Raw genomic sequence first — 15,595 nt, forward strand, 5'->3', positions numbered from 1 at the left:
ACATGTTCATGTATGTTGTAAATAGATATTTTCTCCACCTCTGGATAGTATTGCTAAAATTAGTTTGTAAAGGAGAGCTATTTAAGTTAGTTTGAAGGCAAGTACTTATGAGAATTGGGCATTTTAAAACTCAGAAACTAACCCAAGTTTTTCAGGTTCACCTGATCTGAAAAAATATTCGGTAAAGTTAATTTAAGGTTGTTGGTTTAATTAAAATAGACATGTCTTTAGAATTATCAGTATTACTCTTATTCTGCCTGGATTTACTTAAGTCAAATAAGTTGATATAACTTTTTAAAAATATATATATATATAGCTTGGGCGAATGACTTTGTCTTTTAAAGTTTTTATGGGTAATCTAAATGTAACTGTTCAGAACAAACAAATGTAAGTAAGATAAAAAGGTTTACAGGTAAACTTTTCAGTAGCTTTCAAAATCTTTGATAACCTAAAACTTTAAAGTTTTATTAAGTTAAATGATGTCACTAAATAGCTAGATTGTTTCTAAATAAGATAAAACATTACTAAACGTAGGTTTATCTGATTTTGGCCTCTTATTACAGAGAAACTAAAGATATTTGGGTTAGTAAACATGTTTTGTGCCATGCTGAGATAAGGCCTGTATTTCTAAAAATTCTTTAATGTCATAAATTCACCAATCTAAGGAATGCTGGTACAACAAACAGTTCACAACTAGTTACTACTTAGTTTTTTTTTTTTTTAAAGATTTATTTATTTATTTGAGAGAGTGAGAATGAGAGAGAGAGAGAGTACATGAGAGGGGGGAGGGTTAGAGGGAGAAGCAGGCTCTTCGCTGAGCAGGAAATTTAAGGTTTCTAAGAGTTAAAAGTTCTAATACATAGAATTACTGAAAATGATAAAGGAAACAACTGTATGCAAGGAAAGTGAGACTGGTTATTTAAAGAGGGAAAATTGAAGACAAAATGTGAATATAAAAAGGAAAGTTGTAGAAGGTTTGTGACAAGGGAATCTCTGGAAAGGAATTTTGTGCATGGTAGGCACTAAGGTTATGGATATTAGTGTGTAAAGTTTATTAGGGAATGATCAACACCTGGGGAAGAGAAGAGAGTAAGAGCAAGATTAGGCAGAAATTGAACAGTGATACAGTATCAAAAGAAGCCTTAGCTGATTCTCTGAGGAGTTACAAATTTGGATTATCCTTCAGAACCATCCTAAATTTGGGCAAAATTGGGGCTCGACTTTTATAATAGTCATTGGATGTGACCACCTGGGAAGAGGGCATGTCCTCTTCAGTCTTCAGTTGAGGTAGTCCCTGATGGCATCTCAGAGTTGAGGACTGTTGGCAGTGCCCCTATAGCTGAGAGCCCTTCATTTCTGATGGAGATTTCTGGTCAGCACATCACTGCCATCCACCACAAGAAATCAGATCCACGCTGTGCCCTGGATATCCTCATCCCGATAAGTATATATCAACATGGGAGATGACAGGGAGGAAAAAGGAAGGGACTTCATGAATTTTTAAAGAATTCATCTTGTTGGAATGAGTGTTAATATCAGAAGTATACTGGCATAAAATTGGAGTTAGGTTTTCATGTTAAAATGGTAGTTTCCTTAGATTATTGATCTAATAAGAAATTGTAAACAAAGGTTTTTCTTTATCTTAAATGTAATCTGCTTAGAAAAACAAAATTTCTATGTTTTGTCTCTATTAGGTCCTTTATTACTTAAGAAAGTTGAATCTTCTCAATATTAAAGATCCTCTAAGTGTTGCTAATAACTCTGTAACCCTCTGTATTTGCCTTTAGAATCTCTTATTGCTGCCTTGGCTAGATAGGTAATTAGGTTTTGCAATGATCTGTAATCCTATTTTGGCATATGCTTCAAAACTTTCTGATACTTCTGACAAACTTCCCAAAATTCAACTTCTGAAGAAAGTCTTTTTTACTAATTAGGCTTATTTGGTATGTCACTACATGGGAAGCATTGTCAAATAAGTGATGATAAACCATCCTAGGTTATAAGATTTTAATATATCCTAGTACAGTGTCATCACTTGTAATTCTAATTATTAAAATGTTGCGTGCCCCAGTAATAACCAAATTTCCCTGTCAGCTGCAGTATAAGGAACTCTGATCAGATCTTTAACCATGGCCATTTTTTAGTCTTTTGTCATTTATAGTTACTGTTTTACTCTAATGATCTTGCAAATATGTTTCAGCTTCAAGGCAATTCATGGAAAGGACTTCTGACAAATAGTTTTTTGATACCTTTAAGATCATAAAACTGAACTAGGTAAAAATTTCTGGAACTAATGAAAAAGCTGGATTCAAGTAGAATAACATGGGAATAAAAGAATTGAGAAAAATGATTATTTTTTTATGACTTTTGTTTGAAATATTGTTGGCTCTCTAATGTTTGCTGTTCTGGATTTAAGGAAACTTTTTCTCTTAAGTAATGACTCACAGAAATTTAATACAATATTCCTTTGTAAACAAATATGAAACATTTATTTTTTTTCTCCAGAATTCAGAAAGTCTCAGTGAAAGTTCTTATATTTTCATGGCAATTATAGTTATTAGCAAAAGTTCTCTAAGAATCTGTTCTCCTTGTAACAGGACACCACTGGAAACATTGGTTATATTACCAAGGCTTTGACTGGAATGTCATATTTGAGGGTGAAATGCATAGACTCAAATGTGACCAGATGGCTTTAAGGAAGTAGGTTGATTTTTTTGAGCTGATAAAGCCCCTTGGAAATATCAGCTTGATACCTTGCTTACAGATACCTTGCTTACCTAGCAGCCTTACCAGGCCTAACTTTGAGAGCCCACCTGCAGGACTGCCTCCTGAGCTAAGACAACTGTTTAACAGAACTGACCTATTCTCAAGACTAAGACTCGTTTATGAAATATGGAGCAAACTTCTTACCTAAGGTCCAGAACAATTAAACTCAGGCTGAGAAGAAACAATGTTGAATTGTGATGTTTTTCTAAGAAAAAAATTCTTGTCAAAAGGGGAGAATGTTAATTTATAACCATACATAATGGCTTCACTATACTGTGGTAATTCCTCCACAAAGCTGAAGCCCTTTCCTGGTACATGCTCATGGGGCTAGTTGGAAGGAAAGGGGACTTTTGACCTTAGAGAAAGAAAGACAAAAACACCTAAGAGCCAGGATCACCCAAACCTTGGATGGTGGCACATCTTGGGCACCGATTTCATCCACTATCTTTGGAACAAAAATTTGCTAACTATTCTTGTGAGCCCTGACAGATTTTTTTTTTTAAGGTTTTATTTATTTTTAGAGAGAGGGAGCAAGTGAGCATGGGGGGAGGGGCAGGGGGAGAGAGACTTAAGCAGACTCCGTGCTGAGTGGAGAGCCCAACCTGGGGCTCGATCTCATGACCCTGACTGAGATCGTGACCTGAGCTGAAACCAAGAGTTGGCCGCTCAACCGACTGTGCCACCCATGTGCCCCACCCCGACAGACCTTAAGGTGTTTTTCAGGAGACAGACTAACAGATGAGTGTGATTACTTGAGGTTACTGATTTGCTATATACTTTACAGCAGGTTGAATCCACAAGCAGTAAAGACAATACCAGGTGATGGTGTTTGTACATGCTTGAAATGTCACTGTAAGAACAGCTGTGTCTCTAATAGAGGAAAAGAACAGTGGCCAGATTTCCTGCTTTTTACCTGCACAAGGATCTATATATGGACATGCAGAAAAACAGACCAGAGAGGTGTACCCAGGTAGTGGCCACTGAAGCTGATTGAACCCACCTGGTCAGAGTAGGAGGTGCTGTGTTAGCACTCCAGGATCCACCTGCTATAATATAAGAGTATTCTTCTCCACAATTAAATATTTCCTGCATTCACCTTCTTACTAGTGTCATTGGTGTCACAAGCCAACCCCTACAGTGAACTAATGCCATTTGGCTTTGAAGAAAAACCAGTTTATATCGAAAACTTAGATCAGGCAGCTGGCTTTTAAAGGAATGAGGAGATTCAATAGAATCCAGTCAGTTGTGTTTGAGACTACTTCCAGTACCAGCGACAAATTCAGCAAACGTCTAGAACTTCCAAGCATCGCTGTGAAAGAATTGACTGGTGATAATGCAGTTGTCAGCCACAGCAGAAAAATGAGATGGAGTGACAAGAAAGAGCGTTTGGGTATACAACTCTTTCCCAGATTGTAAAGCTCCTTATTCTTGATGAAGTGTATTAGCTGCATGGACATAAAGGACTTCAGCTGCTTTTAGTAGCTTGTCTAGTTGCTGTATATGTCAGCTTTCCAGTGTTGCTCCAAACAACCAAAGAAGAAACTACTGTTTTGGTCAAGCAGAAGGTACATGTTAAGCCAAGTACCAGGGAATATTTCCAAGAAGGCACGAAGTTGTTTTATTCCTCAAACCCCAAAACTGCACCCTGTTTCAGGCGGAAGTAGCTAGAACTGTTGTCATCCCAATTCCCTCAAGAATGAATCATGATCAAAGACATTCGGGGAGGTGGGGCTCCTGGGTGGCTCAGTCGGTTAAACACTTGCCTTTGGTTCAGGTCATGGTCCTATGGTCCTGGCATCGAGCCCCATGTTGAGCTCCCTGCTCAGCGGGGAGTCTGTTTCTCCCTCTGTCACTGCTCCTGCTTGTGTTCTCTTACTCTTGCTCTTTCTCAAATAAATAAAATCTAAAAAAAAAAAAGACAGTGGGGATTGAAACTGGTAACCAAGGAATTAATGGGACCAATAATAAGCACAGCTGCAGACTAAAACCACAGAAACAACATTTTACCCAGACCTGTTTTCGCTTGCCTGTAAATATTCCTGACTCTCTTTCTTCGGGAAGGGCAGATTTGAGGCTTGCTTGTCCGGAGTCTCCTCTTTCAGCTGCCTTTTGAATAAATCCTTGCTGCACACTTGGTGTCTCCGTGATTGGCTTTGCTGTGCATCAGGCAGACAAACTTGGATTCCCTCAAAGAATTAGGAGAAGAGTGGGGGGAAGAATGAAGCCATATAAAATGGAGCTTTCTAGGACTTAGGGCAAAGATGACTAATTATGAAATTTTGCTGCTCTTGTGATTCTAGGCATGATTTCCATAAAAACATGGTTGGTAATATTGATGTACAGGTACCACTTACTAGTCAATATGTCACATTTCCTTAGAAAATAAGTTATTTCCAAAAAGTTGGATTCTACAGCCAAAGGGCTTTTGGTAGCTTAGTTATCTTCTCTGTGCTTTCTCATCCGTAAAATGGGGAAAAGGATACCTACTTCAAACGGCTGTTGTGAGGGGTGAAAGAATTAATGTACATATGCATATAAATGAACTGATTACTATAGTGGCTGGCACATAACATTATATAAGTATTTGGATTTATTTTTTTATACGTCTAAGATGTTTGATTTTTATGTGAGTTTTGTTTTGGTTTTTTTGTTTGTTTGTGTTTGGTTCTCTGTATTACAACCTAAAATGTATGTTAAATTCTTGTCTTTATTCTTTTCTAGGGTTACTCCTAAAAGAGAAATGGGAAGCATTTGGTCTTAGACTCAACCATGCTCAACAACAGATGAAAATGACTGAAAATGCTCTATTGTTTGCATTTGTAGAGGTATTTTGGTTCAGTTATTTAGGTTAAAGGAATGTTGATTTGATGCAAAATGCAAGTTTAGCCAGGCTACTATTTTGTATTCTCTTTATGTTGATATTTTTAGTGCTTGGTGTTTAAGATTTAATAAACACTAATGAAATAATACTTCGGGGGGGAAGATTTCTGAAAAATGTCCTTTATGGAAATTATAAGGCCTTGATTAGCACCATTATTTTTTTAAAGTTGCAGTTGAGGACAATTAGTGAACTCTGTTTCATGGTAAGGGGTTGGGGGGATAGATTTGGATCTATTCACTTGAGGCCTCCCTTTTTCTTTCTTTCTTTCTTTCTTTCTTTCTTTCTTTCTTTCTTTCTTTCTTCTTTCTTTCTTTCTTTCTTTCTTTCTTTCTTTCTTTCTTTCTTTCTTTCTTTCAAGATGTTATTTATTTCACGGAGAGATAGCAAGAGCAGGAACACAAGCAGGGGGAGTGGGAGAGGGAGAAGCAGGCTTCCCGCCGAGCAGGGAGCCCAATGTGGGGCTTGATCCCAGGACTCTGGGATCATGACCTGAGCCAAAGGCAGACGCTTAACAATTGAGCCACCCAGGCACCCCAAGACCTCACTTTCTATTCCAGCAAATGGGTAGCTCTACTGTTTTCTGTCCTCTCACCCTGTGGGAAGAACCAACTTAATTAAATTTTCATGACTTAAGCTTTTTAAATTCTTATTTTAAAAATTTGTTTCTGTGACATACTTTAGACTACACCCTAAAAGGAGGCAGGACTCTTGTTTGAGGTGGTGTTTTGGTGAGAGAGAAGGTCACTGGATCATGTCCATCAATGTGAGAAATTTGGTCATCAGTGCTTAATCTTAATAGGATTATTTTTAAAATAACCAATTAGGATGTCAAGTGCTCTCAAAATAGGGTTTATACCTATTTCATGACTTGGCATTACACTGGAATTCAATACATTTGTTCTGTTTTATTTTCAAATAAGTTTATAGAAGATTTTGATAGGATCATCATGAAAACAAAAGTATAAAGCCATTTAATAATAAAACAATTTAGTTTTTGATGTGTCAACTGAGTGGATTTTAAGATTTTTCAGTGCTCTTGGAAATAGAACTTGAAGAGATAAATCAGTGAAGAGGAGGAAAGATTTAGTTTGATTTTCTCCAGCAAATGTGAAAGGCTATGTATTTAACAACCACTGCACTCTCTTGATTTAGTCATTTATCTCATCTTTGCATATTCATCACCTATTTATTTTGGATGCTTTTATTAACCATTTGGGTACTTATAAATATCTAAATACATTATAAGTTATTAGTTACCTGACCATCTGTCTACTGAGATGATTTAGTTTGTTGCACCCCTCTGTTAGGCTCAAAGATATTCTCTTGACCCTTCTGGACATTTAAAAATGGTTAACTTGACCTTAGCTCTTAGAACCAGCTGGCAGGCATTTGGCATTGAGGGTGAAAGCTCTTCAAGCACAAAAGGTTTGTCCTCACTTTTTGTTTCTAAACCTGCTTACATAACTGCTCTTGGTGAGTGTATCTTTATTTGCAGTGGATTTTTAACAGTTTACTTTCTCTTCTTTTAGGGTACACTAGCTCAGGCCATAAAGAAGGGAGAGTGGATCTTGTTGGATGAGATTAATCTGGCTGCACCAGAAACATTAGAATGTCTCAGTGGTTTACTTGAAGGCTCCTCTGGCTCCCTGGTGTTGCTGGATCGAGGAGACACAGGTAGCACTTGATCCCATTGAGGTTTGATTTGGTACCAGGCCTTTTGGCCTCTTTAGAGTAAGATTCTTTTGGTTAGGTGGATTACATGGTCCTCCAAGTGTCCATTCCATAGTACTAATTTTCTGCCAAGTTAGGTGACATTGGGAGTGCAAAGAATAAGAATTTAAGTTACTTGGGTAGTAGACAGTAGACATGCACACTGAGTGACAAAATACATGCTGGTGAATAGGTGATAAAATATAAATAATAATGAATAGCTATACCTTAAAAGGTAGTGGAAGCGCAGCATAAGATTAAGTTGGTACATAGGTCTAGAAATTGGTTTCAGTGGGGTTTCAGAAAAAGCAAGGATGGTTTGAGCAGCCAGCACCAACCCCGCTGAGCCTGAGGCAGGGTTTCCTGGCCTGAGGTTCTGTGGAGTTAGATAGTCTTCCCCTGGGTACCTGTGGCTGATCACTTGATGTTACCAGTTGAGAATTTATAATTTTCTCTTAACAGAACCACTGGTTCGTCATTCTGACTTCCGTTTATTTGCCTGTATGAACCCAGCAACAGATGTGGGCAAAAGAAATCTCCCACCAGGAATAAGAAACAGGTGAAGGGACACGGCCTGAATCCTGGGGAATTTTTTTTTCTTTAAAGTTCTCTTTATTGATTGGTAATATTAACATAACCAAACCTCATAACCATGCTTGAAATTTCTTGATCTCTGATAAGAGGAATCCTTCCTTATTTGTCATATTCCTCTACCTTCTCTAGGTGGTAGGAATACAGAGGACTCCAGAACACTGGAGAATTTTTTCCTTTGGGTTGTTTGTATGACACTTAGTGGCTCACAAATATTGTAGAAAATAAAATTTTTTCCTTCTTCAAATAACCTTATAGCTATCAGAAAAACCTTCACACACTGATAAAACAGTAGAACATATAACAGTATAAGTGCATTTTAGGAACTGAATCCTCTTGGATGAGGCCGGTGATTTGTAAAAGGCCTTTTAATTTTCAGTGTTCATTAAACACGACACCAACAAGGTATTTTGTTAGTATTTTATGTCTGTAGCATTTGGAAAAAATAAATGATCTTATTTTTGTTGGTGACCTTTTGTTGAATTTTGAGTTTTAAAATAGTGCTAAAATTTTATTAGATTCCTCCCTCCCATTAGAAGAATAATAAAACCTTCTTAGGAAATTTTATAAACTATAAGCATTGTATTTTGCTTTGCTCCAATGATTTTATTTTTGATGATGAGGGTGCTTTTTGTTGTTGCATGTATTTTTTTATCACATGCCGTTATAGTAACACCTCTGAAAATAAGGATAAAGGTCTTATCTTCTTTTATTTCATTATGGTCAGTTTGTATCTAGATGAAAAGCTTTCATATTTTATAAGCAGTTAAAATGAGTTTACATAACTTCTTGTGTTTTGTATTTTTTTATTTTTTATTTTATTATTTTTTAAATATTTTTTTATTTGACAGAGAGAGACACAGCGAGAGGGGACACAAGGAGGGGGAGTGGGTAAGGGAGAAGCAGGCTTCCTGCAGAGCAGGGAGCCCAATGTGGGGCTCGATCCCAGGATCCTGGGATCATGACCCGAGCTGAAGGCAGATGCTTAACGACTGAGCCACCCAGGCGCCCCTGTATTTTTTTTTAAAGATTTTATTTGAGAGTGTGCATGTGAGGTTGGGGCGGGCGGTAAGAGAAAACCCAGGGTAGGGGCAGAGGGAGAGGGAAAAGCCAGCTCCCCGCTGAGCAGGGAGCTCAAGGAGGGGTTCAATCCCAGGACCCTGGGATCATGACCCGAGCCTAAGGCAGATGCTTAACTGACTGAGCCACTCAGGCACCCCTTGTGTTTTGTATTTTTTTGTCAGAATTGCTGTATTAACTTCCTAAAAAGTTGTTATTATTTAATAATCATTGTCTTACAGGTTCACAGAACTTTATGTAGAAGAATTGGAAAGTAAAGAAGATTTACAAATTCTTATTGTGGATTATCTGAAAGGACTGAGTGTGAATAAGACCACAGTTCAAGGAATCATCAAGTAGGTTCTCTTTGGTTTCTCTTCATAAACTGTGTGCCTCATGCACATATATTACTTCTTTGTTTGCTTCTGACTAGAGAAGGATTATCATTAAGGTTTCTATTTTAAAGTTGGAACCTTATGAACTCCCATGAATTTTCCTAATGAAACTACATTGAAAGCTTAAGAATTATCGCTGATGAGAATATATAAACAATTAGATAATGCTCTCCTAATTACTTTTGTATTCATAGCCAGGAGTTTGCATCCCTGGAATGTAAATGGCTTGTATTTTGATATGTCTTGATGAAATCTTACTTTTTGCAATTTGCATGCTAGTTATGTGCGATGCAGGGAGGAAAAGGTTGATACAATGAGTGATTTAGGTTTAGAATTGAGGCTTAGCTGAATAAAGTACAGATTGGCCATGTGGCTTGGTGCTTTCTTGAGCCTTTTTTTTTTTTTTTATAAGAGTGCATTTTCTAAACTGCAAAGCATTTTATTTTATTTTTTTTAAAGATTTTGTTTATTTATTTGACAGAGACACAGCGAGAGAGGGAACACAAGCAGGGGGAGTGGGAGAGGGAGAAGCAGGCTTCCCGTGGAGCAGGGAGCCCGAAGCCGGGCTCCATCCCAGGACCCTGGGATCATGACCTGAGCTGAAGGCAGACACTTAATGACTGAGCCATCCAGGCTCCCCAAGAAAGAAAAACCAACAAGTAACAACGTTTAAAGTAAAATGTTTTATTTATTTATTTTTTAAGATTTTATTTATTTATTTGAAAGACAGTGCAAATAAGAGATCACAAGCAGGGGGAGCAACAGAGGGAGAAGCAGGCTTCCCACTGAGTAGGGAGCCTGATACTGGGCTTGATCCCAGGACCCTGGGATCATGACCTGAGCTGAAGACAGACGCTTAACGACTGAGCCACCCAGGCGCCCTTTATTTTAATTTTTTTTTTAAAGATCTTATTTATTTGTCAGCATGCATGCACAAGCACGGGGAGAGGCAGGCTCCCGCTGAGCAAGGAGCCCAATGCGGGACTCGATCCCAGGACCCTGGGATCATGACCTGAGCCGATGGCAGATGCATAACCAACTTAGCCACCCAGGCATCCCTCTTGAGCCTTTATTTCTCTTTCTGGGTTTGTTTTTTTTTTTAAGATTTTATTTATTTATTTGACAGAGACACAGAGAGAGCACAAGCAGGGGGAGTGGCAGGCAGAGGGAGAGGGAGAAGCAGGCTCCCTGCTGAGCAGGGAGCCCAATGTGGGGCTCCACCTGAGCTGAAGCTTAACCAACTAAGCCACCCAGGCGCCCCGTGATTTTTTTTTTTTTTTTAATGCTTTGTGGAAAGGGCACAATCTTTTATATCAGACAACCTGAATTTTAGTACGGGCTGTCAAAAATGAATGCTTTCATTCTGGGCACGTCACTTAGTTAATTTTGTCTGTGTTGTCTAGAAAGAACTAAACACTACGTAAAGGTTTTGAAATAGGATCATATTAATGTTTTACTTTGCATTTTGTGGTTTATTCCCTTTTTTTGTACAAATAATTATTGAGTTGCCCAGGTGCTAGGGAAACAGCTATAAATAAGATAAATATAAGTAAGCTCCTCATGGAGCTTTTAATTCAAGAGGTGAAGATAATAAATAAGGAGCTACACACTATAATTTTTTTGAAGTGACTATAACCTCAAGATTTTATTTTCTTCATAATATAATAAAATACGAAGCTTAGAACTGGATCAGTTGGCCCTTTCTCTTCTAATCTCCTCCCAGTTCAAAATGCTTACATTCCTTAATAGCCAGCATTCTCTTAAATCTTTTTTTTTTTAATTTTTTTTTAAAGATTTTATTTATTTATTTGAGAGAGAGAGAGAGAGAATGAGAGATAGAGAGCACGAGAGGGAAGAGGGTCAGAGGGAGAAGCAGACTCCCCACTGAGCAGGGAGCCCGATGCGGGACTCGATGCCGGGACTCCAGGATCATGACCTGAGCCGAAGGCAGTCGCTTAACCAACTGAGCCACCCAGGCGCCCGCCAGCATTCTCTTAGATCTGCAGTTGGGCTCAACACATTCAAGCCTCTGCACAATCTTCTTGTAATTTTAGCCTTTTTCCAGAAAATCAGCTTAGTCTGCCCACCATAGCCACTCTGCATCCTGTCATAATGCTGCTTTCCTTGGACATAAGGAGAATCTTTGCCTTTCTAGTACCATGTCACTTTGTGGGGTTGGTGCTTGCCATACTTCTTGCAGAAATTCTGGTGGGTTTTAGGAATGTTCACCCTGTTTGCAAGAGCACTATCAACACAGAAAGCAGGAGAAACATAATCTTAGGTTATGGTAAGTGAAGAAAAATAACACATAAAGCTTGGAGCCCTCCCCCCCCCCTTTCTTTTTAAGATTTTATTTGAGAGAGAGCAGGGTGTGAGGCGGGGGAGAGGCAGGGGGAGAGAGAGGGCGCAAGCAGGGCAAGAGACAGGGAGAAGCAGACTCCCTGCTGAGCAGGAGCCCAATAGAGGACTTGATCCCAGGACCCTGGGATCATGACCTGAACTGAAGGTAGGCGCTTAACCAACTGAGTCACCCAGGCGCCCCAGTGGAGCCCTATTTTAAATAGAATAGTTAAGGAGGCATTTGTGAAAATGCTTTGGAATGGTTTACCAATACCGAATACTAAAATTGGAACACTTCTGTTAGCCAAGAATATTTGGACAAAAGTATAAATATGTAAAAACTAATGATGTAATGTATGGAGATTAACATAACAATAAAAAATTTAAAGAAAAAAGTATAAATATGTGTGGTTAAAATTCAAAAGCAGAGATAAAACAGACTAGATAAAGCAGAGGCTCTTGTAAAATGCTAATAGTAGAAGTAGTAAGTGTTCCATTTGTAATAACCCCTTCTAAAATGTAGATTCTTTCTACAAAAGAAAGAATGTGTAGCTAGATTGCAAAGAGGCAAGTCAAATCTTATCAGGCAAGAACTTAGATTTCATCTGTGACACACATTTGGCTACTCTTGATCTTATGTAGCTGATCATGAATTTCATGAAATTCTAAATTTCTTGCATTTCATGTTTCAGTCTGAAACTTCTTTCATCTTGTCATCTTCTAGTATTCTAAAGTGTGTGGTAATGATAACAGTAACAGTCACCATATTTTCATACTTTTTAACATTTTGTCATTGTTGATTATGGCCATACCTATGACCTTTCAAAACACCATGATTTTTTTCTGTGTGCTTCTCCATCACCCAGCGACTTTATTTCCCTATTGTATTAGAGCTGACTCTGGAACACTATGTTTGGACTGTGTGTGTGTGTGTGTGTGTGTGTATCAATTTTTTTTGAAAGATTTATTTAGAGTGCACAGGGGTTGGGGGTTGGAGGGGCAGAGAGGGAGGGAGAGAGAATTTCAAGCATTCTCCTCTCTGAGCACAGACCCAATATGAGGCTTGATTCCACAACCCTGAGATCATGACCTGAGCCGAAATCAAGAGTTGGACGCTTAACAGACTGAGCCACCCACATGCCCCTGGACTCTGTATATTCTTACTAAGGGCTTCTCCTATCTTACTGTCTTTTTCTTAAGAATCTGATGGTTTTCACCTCTCTCCTCTTTTTATCCTTCTTTTGAAAGAGTCTCTGAGTGTGTGAAAAATAGATTTTTTTTAAAAAGATTTTATTTATTTATTTATTTGAGAGAGAGCGAGAGATAGAGTGCATGAGCAGAGGGGAGGGGTGGAAGGAGAAGCAGACTCCCCACTGAGCAGGGAGCCCTGGAAAATAGATTCAAAAGAGAACGTCTGAAAGATTTTGATGAATGCTCTAGGAAATTGTATGTAAGCTTAACTATCTAATTCTATAAAAATGGCTTTTGGACCTTGTGTAAAAAAATGGAAATAGTGGCAAAATAGTGAATGCTTATTAGTTAATGAAGTCATTTGAACTCCGTCCTTTTTGTAGCTTGTACACAGCTCTGCGGAAAGACTCTGGGACAAAATTGGTGGATGGAACTGGCCATAGACCTCACTACAGCCTTCGGACTCTTTGCAGAGCTCTGCGATTTGCAGCTTCCAATCCGTGTAGCAACATCCAGCGCTCACTCTATGAGGTCTTTCTTTTTTTTTTTTTTTTAAAGATTTTATTTATTTATTTATTTGAATGAGAGAGAGAGAGCACATGAAGGGGGGGAGGGTCAGAGGGAGAAGCAGACTCCCTGCTGAGCAGGGAGCCCAATGCAAGACTTGATCCCGGGACTCCAGGATCATGACCTGAGCCGAAGGCAGTCGCTTAACCAACTGGGCCACCCAGGCGCCCCTATGAGGTCTTTCTAAAGTCTGTGCTTGGATGGGCTCACCATTGGATGGGAGGGATTGGTGATGCAAATGTCAGGTTTGCCTGTGCGTTTCATTTAGTCACCTCAGCCCAGAACATACCGGAGTGATCCTGCCCTTTTTCTACCATCATACCACATTTAAAAGTTGTTCTGGGAACCAGCACCCCCTAAGAGGTTGAATTTTGTTCCTGAAATAAGTTGGCCTGTTATTGCAGAAGGATAATTAGTATTATGCATATTTGTTTTTTTTCCTAGGGCTTTTGTTTGGGTTTCTTAACACAGCTTGACAGGGCATCACACCCAATAGTTCAGAAGCTCATTTGTCAACACATTGTCTCTGGCAATGTAAAAAGTCTGCTGAAGCAGGTATGTTGTTTGATTTCTTCACTTGTTTAACGTAAATGAAAGGCTGAATTATCAAAATTTCATTTTTTTTAACAAAACTTGTTTCTAATTATAAAAGTAATTATAAAAGTAATCTAATTATAAAAGTATAAATTTTATAAATTTATAAAAAAAAACAAAAAAGTAATTTTTTTGTTCCCCAAAAAATTAGGTGGTGTCTTAGATGGTGAAAATTCCCAAAATTCCTACTCCTACTCTTTAGCGATTTAAACCTTACACCTTTCCACCTAAATCATATATGTATTTTGTTATATATTCAAATTCTCACAGTGTGTGTATAGATTTATCAAGGCAAATTCTTTCTTTTTATTTTAATTCCAGTATATTTAATATACAGTGTTATATTAATTTCAGGTATACAATATAGTGATTCAGCAAATCTGTATGTTCCTCGTTGCTGAAGCTAATTGTACTCTTGTTTCACCATCTTCCCACCCACCTCCCCTCTGGGAACCATCAGTTTGTTCTGTATTGTTAAGAGTCTGTTTTTTGGTTTGTCTTTTTTTGTTGTTGTTGTTCATTTTTGTTTCTTAAATTCCACATATGCATGAAATCATGTGGTATTTGTCTTTTCCTGACTGACTTATTTCACTTAGCAAGGGCAAATTCTAATACATATATCTAATATAAATGCCTTAAAAGGAACCATCTCATAATATTGTTCTGTAGCTTCCTTTCTTAGCCTAACTATATCCCACAGTTTTGTGTCTGTACCAGGGATCACTGTGACTTGGTTTCTAATGGTTACATAGTATTTTGTTGCTTATACCAGAGTTTGTATACACACTTGCCATCTGACTGATGGTTGGGCATGTTTTTTTCTTATTATTAAACACAACCACCATTTCAGTTTGACAAAGGAAATTCTAGAATAACATGGGAGTGAAAGATGCTGAGAAAGTGGTTTACCGACTAACAGGCTTGTTTTTATGTTGATTCCTTACTCTTAAGAAAGAACCTTATTAAAGACTTAGGATTACTTTGGATTCACCATCTAGAATGGGGCAGCATTTTTGGTGATAACCTCTTTTCCTACTTTACACCCCTCTCTGAAAGAATGTCATAGTTGTCATGAGATTATGGGTTATTTCTCTAACTTTTGTCTTTCAGCCTATTCCAGAACCAAAAGGAGGCCGGCTTATCCAGATTGAAGGATACTGGATTTCGGTGGGAGAGAAGGAACCTACAATAGATGAGACCTACATTCTTACATCTTCTGTTAAGCTAAACCTGAGAGACATAGTCCGAGTTGTTTCTGCAGGGTGTGTGGACCTTTTCTCTTGCTGCCCTGAAGTTTTACCAGCATAGGCATTGATGACATTCTAGTCTTACTTCCTTAATTTTCCAAAGTGCTTTATGTTGTTCATTGGCTAAATGAATAATTCCTTCTCAAGTCAGCGCTTCTCTCCTGGCACAAAGCATTGTTTCTAGTTGCACCTTTTAGTGGAAGCAATACAGATGCAGATTATTTTGACCATCTTTAAGCTTGTTTGCCAATATT

General features: G+C 38.2%; 1 protein-coding gene and 1 pseudogene across 1 annotated transcript in view; one reads left to right on the forward strand and one right to left on the reverse strand.

Moving 5' to 3' along the window:
• Positions 1–15,595, forward strand: part of MDN1 (midasin AAA ATPase 1) — a 157,813-nt gene that overhangs the window by 41,514 nt on the left and 100,704 nt on the right. Inside the window, exons 17-23 of the mRNA XM_028108025.2 lie at positions 5,488–5,591; positions 7,177–7,321; positions 7,820–7,916; positions 9,250–9,363; positions 13,317–13,464; positions 13,945–14,055; positions 15,205–15,356. Of these exons, the coding sequence (XP_027963826.2) occupies positions 5,488–5,591; positions 7,177–7,321; positions 7,820–7,916; positions 9,250–9,363; positions 13,317–13,464; positions 13,945–14,055; positions 15,205–15,356 (871 nt within the window). The remainder of the gene's footprint in view (positions 1–5,487; positions 5,592–7,176; positions 7,322–7,819; positions 7,917–9,249; positions 9,364–13,316; positions 13,465–13,944; positions 14,056–15,204; positions 15,357–15,595) is intronic.
• LOC148164087 (large ribosomal subunit protein eL42-like) lies at positions 11,081–12,601 on the reverse strand (annotated as a pseudogene).

Source organism: Eumetopias jubatus, unplaced genomic scaffold, assembly GCF_037043125.1.
Source record: "Eumetopias jubatus isolate StellerSeaLion01/CBP00866 unplaced genomic scaffold, mEumJub1_p1.0 scaffold_6, whole genome shotgun sequence".
Classification (NCBI taxonomy): Eukaryota; Metazoa; Chordata; class Mammalia; order Carnivora; family Otariidae; genus Eumetopias; species Eumetopias jubatus.